The 6,497-nt window shown below is 46.8% G+C and overlaps 1 protein-coding gene across 1 annotated transcript in view; it reads right to left on the bottom strand.

Moving 5' to 3' along the window:
• The window catches only part of DIXDC1 (DIX domain containing 1), a 31,511-nt gene extending 27,334 nt beyond the window's left edge, over positions 1 to 4,177 (bottom strand). Inside the window, exon 1 of the mRNA XM_010158708.1 lies at positions 4,118 to 4,177. Within this exon, the coding sequence (XP_010157010.1) occupies positions 4,118 to 4,177 (60 nt within the window). The remainder of the gene's footprint in view (positions 1 to 4,117) is intronic.
• Positions 4,178 to 6,497: the final 2,320 nt, after the last annotated feature.

The raw sequence follows: 6,497 nt of genomic DNA on the forward strand, positions 1-6,497 counted from the left end.
CTTTGGGAAAAACTGGTAAGAATTCCTGCTAACACAAGCAATTGTCTGCTAAAGTACATCTCCGTGTAAACCCGAGTGTGGGAAGCCCCAGCTGTGTTTTCTGTTATCTGCCCTTGAGGCTTAGCAGAATTACAATGCAGCAGCTGCCCAGTCTCTTAAACACCAGACAGGCAACCTGGCAAGGTTCAGGTGGTCCTTCAGATCCCAGCCGTTCTCAGTCTGGCCAAGCCTTAACTAAACAAGTGTGCCTGACCATCCCATAGCTTTAACAGCATAGAGCGGATGTAAAATACTAGGGGACATACTAAAATAAAGCTGATGTGAAAAGAGATGTGGCTCTACTATGTGGCCAACAGCAGCATCTCTGAAGAGCTTTACATATTTAGCAAAACCCAGGCTCTGAATGATTCGGTACTACAGGGAGCATTTAGTCATGGGCTGGTCCTAATGGGTTGAACTGGACGAGGGAGACACGAGTCAAAACAGCTCTCTTCATAGTGAATCCTATTAGCGATACAGCACCCATTGCAAGGAGAGGGTGAGCGCAAGTTTCTTCTGCTAAGATCGCAGTAGCAGAGACATTTTTATCACAGATCACGCATGTTACACCAAGGGGAACAGAACAGCTCCCAGAGCAAGACAGTAGCAAGTCTATTCTGACAGAAAATTACTTCAAGCAAAAGAGCAAACCAAAATCAAACCCAGGTAATTTCCAACAGCAAGGATTCAAGTCTCACAGATAGGATGCCATCTAATCACCTCAAATACAGCAAACCTTGAAGAGTGAGGGAGAGAGACTGTACGTGTGGGAAATCCAGGAAATACCTAATGCAGATGCCACTCAGCTAAGAACTTCCTACTCGAGTGAAAATACTACCTGAAGCACTTGGTGAGGGGGCAGGCAGTGAGCAGCCTTCTAGGGAGAGAACACAGCCCTACCAGCACTGCACCACTTCCTGCGTGAATACCGCTGAGGAGTAGCAGTTCTCACATAGCAAAACATGTAGGTATTTCCCCACTTAGACAGAGCCTGATGTGGTAACCTTGCATTTCACTCTGCAGACCTTCATTTCAAAACAACCTCTGCTTGGGCTCTTAAAAATTCACCGCTGTTTCACTCTCAAGAGGAGCCAATCCCAGGCCTGTTGTTCAACACATTCTCAGAGGGGAAAAAACAGCTATTTCAAATGACTCATTGCACACAAGCAACTACATAATTAAGATTGCCAGAGGAAATTATCTTCCAGCTCAAAAAAGAGAAGGTATATTATTATTCAAATACAGACACATTAATGTCCTGGAGCTGTCAGGCCCATTTCTGACATATTTTTGTGTGCCCCATCTGCTTGGAAGAACTGACAGAAGTGCGAGCGTGCATCTCAAGTAATCTGCATTTCCTTAAGGAGAGAGAACAAGCTGAGGCCACATGGGCAGAGTCACCACAGAGGAGACCCTGCCTTCTGTGGTTTCCTTGCATTATAAACTGCTGCTTTTAGCAGCCATACATTCCCATGCCACCATCCAGCTGTGGGATTTAATTATTTAGCTGCCTCAGAGCAGGATAAATCTCAGTAAACAGCAGGGAAACACACTCAAGGCAGGGTTAGTCCATTAATGAGAGGGGGACAGGAGCTGTGTGATGCCCACAGGGGAGTTCGCTGCATTTCAACATTAAACAAAAGTCATCCTGCTTTACATGTCTGCAGGTGACACTGTCCAAAATGTATTTTGGCCAGGGACTCGGAAAGCAAAAGGCTTGAACTGGCTTGAACTCGAAATTTACAGAGCCCCTTCAGCAATCTGTGATTATGTTCATCACAGAGAAAGCACCCATCTAACGGGCGATCTGTGAAGCAGAACAGGCAGTAATTGCAGAAGGGACAACTGTGCCGCATTCTCCATCCCTGCTCATGCGATAATGAGGCTGACAGGGTGGCTCTCAGCCAGCAGGATGGGCAGAGAGGGAAAAATGCAAAGGAACAACAGAAGCTTGCCTGTGGCATCCCGGCCCTGTTGAGTTAACTTCCCGGGCATGGGTTATCGACCAAAGGCTCAACATGGAAACACACGGTCCATCCCTAGGGAAACTGGAAGTATCCTGGCCTCTAGGTCTCCGGCACGTGTAGGACTGCAGCTGAGCTCTGCACATATATCCAGGAGCTTGCTAGCAACTTACTTATGTATGCTAACGCACAAAGTCGGAAAGTACGTCCTTGTGCTTCAAGGTGTCTAGTCACCAAAAGAGCCACCCGGCCAGAAATGATGCTCCCTCCAAAGAACAGGCACTGAATCGGCAAGGCAATTCCTGCAGTACCAATACCCCAATTCACTGCTTGTGTTAAATTAAGTCTGACTTTTTATCTCAAATTTGGTTTTATACCCAAACGTTAGGTTTAGTAGCCACTCACTTCCAGCCTTCTACCATCAGAGTGCTGTGCTGAGATCAGACACCTTGGGACACTCTTTGACAGTCAGGAACCTAAATAAGCAAGCACCTAAGGTACGAAGAGACAGGGGAGGAGGTAAAGTTCACCAAAACAGAGGGCATGGAATTACAGGGTTTCTCGCTCATTTCCAAGCGTGTCTGTGATGTGATGCATGTCCTTGCCAAGTCACTTAACCTCTCTCTACCATAGGTTCTGCACTTGCAAAATGTATTTAATTTTACTTTCGTTGTAGAGTGAACTATGTGATGTGGCAGAGAGATCCCAAGTGGGAAACAGGAGAGTGAATCTGTTTTTACAGTGGGAGAGGGCCTTTTTTTTCCACAGCTGAGCAGTCTGTGGGTTAAAACCAGCCAGTCAGCGTGGGGCTAGCACTGAACGTTAAACTGTGCTTTGCTCCCAATATTAACTATATTATCAATACACAGGTTCCTATTAGCTTTTGACAGAGAGGCTGCCCTCGAGCACAGGAAGTGCAAGCTTCAGCTAAACCAATACCTTTGCTAACTAAAAATGAGACGGAGATACTCTCTGGAGGAGGGGATGGAGTATTTACACAGTTACACAGGGCAATCAAAGGAGACCTGTGGCTTGAGCTGTGAGGCTCAAGTTTCATAGCTGGTTTGTTTTCCCTGTGATGACTGGTGCTGTTAAGCACAGGAGGGATGTTCGTTTTCTCTGAAGAATGGAGTATGGGGACGGAACAGTTAGGTGGGAGCTGAGCTTTGCAAGGATGAAGAACCAGTAAACACAAACAAAAATAAGCTATATGTGCTCTAAGAAAGAATAAAACACACCAAGAGACTATCCCTGCCACAAGGTGAGAAAGCAAACAGCAGCCACTGTTTGGTTCCAGCACAAGCCCCCACAATTTTCCTTCCTTTTCAATTTTCAGACAGGAAATCATGCTCCAGCATGATGCACAGCGAAGCAGTGGCTGCCCTGACGTTCTGTACTGAGTCCATAGAGAGTGCAATGGAACTAATTTTTTGGGCACCCTAAAGTGGGAAGCTGACAGCAATCTGCACTCCCCGTGCAGTTACAGGATACCCATCTCCAGAGTTTCTTCGTACTTCTGACTCGCTATTTTATGATTTATTGGTCTCTAACAGCAGAATAAGCAGATAAAGAACACTCCTAAAATTATATTTTGCTGAGCAAGATGATTTTCAGTCCCCTAGAGATTCAACCTACAGAACAGGATGGGGAAAAACACAACCCACCCAGCCTGCTCTGCCAGCCTCTCCGAAGAAATGTGTGTCCAAAAGAAGATTTACAAGCTTTCTAACAGCCTTCAGACATGGAGACTTCATATACTCAGGAGAGGAGTCGATTCTATAAAATAAACTGCGCTCCATAACCTTGCTGCAGTTTGTATTATTTACTGGTACAACAGTAAAGCACTACAAAGACAATAAAAACAGCAAGCTAAAAACACCAGCTGTAAAAGAGTCTCAAACTCTTCAGAAAACACTGCTGATTTGCAGACCCCCGGCGGAGCTGCCCAGAATGCCCTTCTGGTAGTAAGCAGCTCTCCCGCCCTGCAATCTCGCTCATTTTTCTTTCTCCGTACCTCGAAGCCCTGGGCGGCACAACCATTCCTGAGAGGCGCCGCACAAAAGCACACTGCCTTGCCCCCAGAGGTCTGTGTGAGACTCGGGACATGCATTTACCTCCGTGAAGCCCTCCTGAAGAATATCCAGTAGATTCCCTCTGGCCAAACAAGCGAGCATTCTCCACGAACCCACCAACGGGCGAGGGTCTCAGAGGGCACAGGGCAGATCCTCCAGCACTGGGCACGACCTCTTCCTCCTCCTCCCAAAGACAAAGAGTTGGAGCTCATCAGGAACCGCATTCAGAGTCCCATATGTGCAGCCCGTTACTGCACACGGATAGTTGAGCCAAAGTCAAGGCTTGCACTGGGCATGCTCGAGAGGGAGCTGCTGGGGGAGTAGCGGGAGAGATGTCACACGGTTCCTATAGAAACGCTTCGGCTTACAAGATGCAGGCCCAGGACTGAGTTGGGGAAACATCTGAAACCCATTTCCAGCAGTCGTACTCGCACAAAACCTGCTGTGTAAAAGAGATTTTCAAACCCACCAAACACAGCAAGCCCTGCGTGGCGTGGGGGCAGGGAGAGCCGAAGAACGACGAATAGCAGATGCCTTGCTTAGCTAGAAAAGCAAAAGGAAAGGCTGCAAGAGCTGCCGGCTTTAACTCTCAGCAGTCGTTCCGCAGCCCCGAGGAAACAGCAGCGTTGTCAGCAACCTGGTAGAGACAGGAAGCTGCAAACCAGGCCACAACACCGCTAGTAATATCGGCACGGTGCTCAACCCTATTCTAGCTGCCCTGGCAATGAAGCTGGAAGAAGAAAAAAGCCAGAAAACTTTCAAACTAGAAATAAATACAATCCCCGGAAAATTTTCTAAGTCAGTAACAACTGCGTTCATTCCAGAAACGAGTCACAAATATCTCCAGGCAATCCCTTGAACTCCATCTCCCCTTACAGGAAATGCCCAGGGGAAAAAGAAAAGCCTCTCAGAATGGATGAAGACTGTTCTCCCAGGGGCTGGGGGTGCCAGCCCACAGAGAAACACTGCAAGTCCTGCCCGCTGACACCAGGCTGTGCTTTCAGTTCAGAATACCTGGCCAAGCATTTCTAAGGGAGAGACACATTTAAAAACAAACATGTTTTTCTGCCTAAGTGTTGAAGCACCCGGAGGGAAAAGCAATTGAATAACGTGACCATTTTGCTCTGTCACGTATGGAGATGCAGCTAAAATGCAGAAAAATAAGCAACAGGTAATTTCCCTTGGTGACCAAACCAATTAATTCAAGAAGGAGTCAGTCCCCACGCCTCCTTTACATAAGATTTAAATTCTTTATTCATGATTGCCTTCCCTAGTTTTCATAATTCAGTGGACAAGGGAAGGGATTGTTCCCCTTGTGCTGGGCACTGGTGAGGCCACACCTTGAATCCTGGGTTCGGTTTTGGGTCCCTCACTCCAAGACAGACACTGCGGGGCTGAAGCCTGTCCAGAGAAGGGCAACGGGGCTGGGGGAGGGTCTGGAGAACAATTCCTGTGAGGAGCAGCTGAGGGAGCTGGGGGGCCGCAGCCGGGAAAAGAGGAGGCTCAGGGGAGACCTTATTGCTCCCTACAACTCCCTACAACTCCCTGAAAGGAGCGTGCAGTGCTGGGGCGGTTGGTCTCTTTTCCCAGGTGACAAGCAATAGGACAAGAGGAAACAGCCTCAAGTTATGCCAGGGCAGGTTTAGATTGTATATTAGGGAAAAGTTGTTCACGGAAAAAGTTGTCAGGCATTGGAACAGGCTGCCCAGGGAAGTGGTTGAGTCACCATCCCTGGAGGGATTTAAAAGATGAGGCACTTAGGGACATGGCAGTGTTAGGTCAAGGCTTGGACTTGATTTTAAAGGTCTCTTCCAAGCTAAAAGATTCTATGAACTGAGATTTTTATGTTTTTATTGACTGCAATATCCCATCTGTTAAGCAAAACAACAGATTACTGCGAGGCTTTGCATAAAGTCTTCTAAGCTGGCAATGCTGGCAGTTAGTACCTTGATCCAGTTTAATTTTGAGACTCAAAATGCCATTGAATAGACAGCAGTAAATATTTATCTCTATTTTTTGTGATGCGATCAAGTAGCTTATGCCTTTGCATTTCACTAACATTTCATAGAGAAACTGAATAATTGGTTTCCCCATCAGTCAAAGTGACCTCATTAAAGAACGTATATATATATGTGTAACAGATAGTCAGTCAAACATGGTCTAGAGAAGAGTAATTTCTCCTAGGCCAACCAAATATAGCAAATGACAAACAACCCTCTCATGCAGTTATTAGTACCAAGAGCCATTTCTCTCACCCCTACTCCCTATACCACTATTTCCTGGCACAAGCCAGAGGACCTAAAGCCAGATGTGTCACCCATAGTACAGTAGTGCCATCCCTGAGAAATGCAGGAATAGAATCACAGAATCGTCACAGAATGGTTTGGGCTGGAAGGGACCTTAAAGACCATCTAGTTCCACC

The sequence above is a fragment of the Eurypyga helias genome, unplaced genomic scaffold, assembly GCF_000690775.1.
Source record: "Eurypyga helias isolate BGI_N326 unplaced genomic scaffold, ASM69077v1 scaffold4049, whole genome shotgun sequence".
Lineage (NCBI taxonomy): Eukaryota > Metazoa > Chordata > Aves > Eurypygiformes > Eurypygidae > Eurypyga > Eurypyga helias.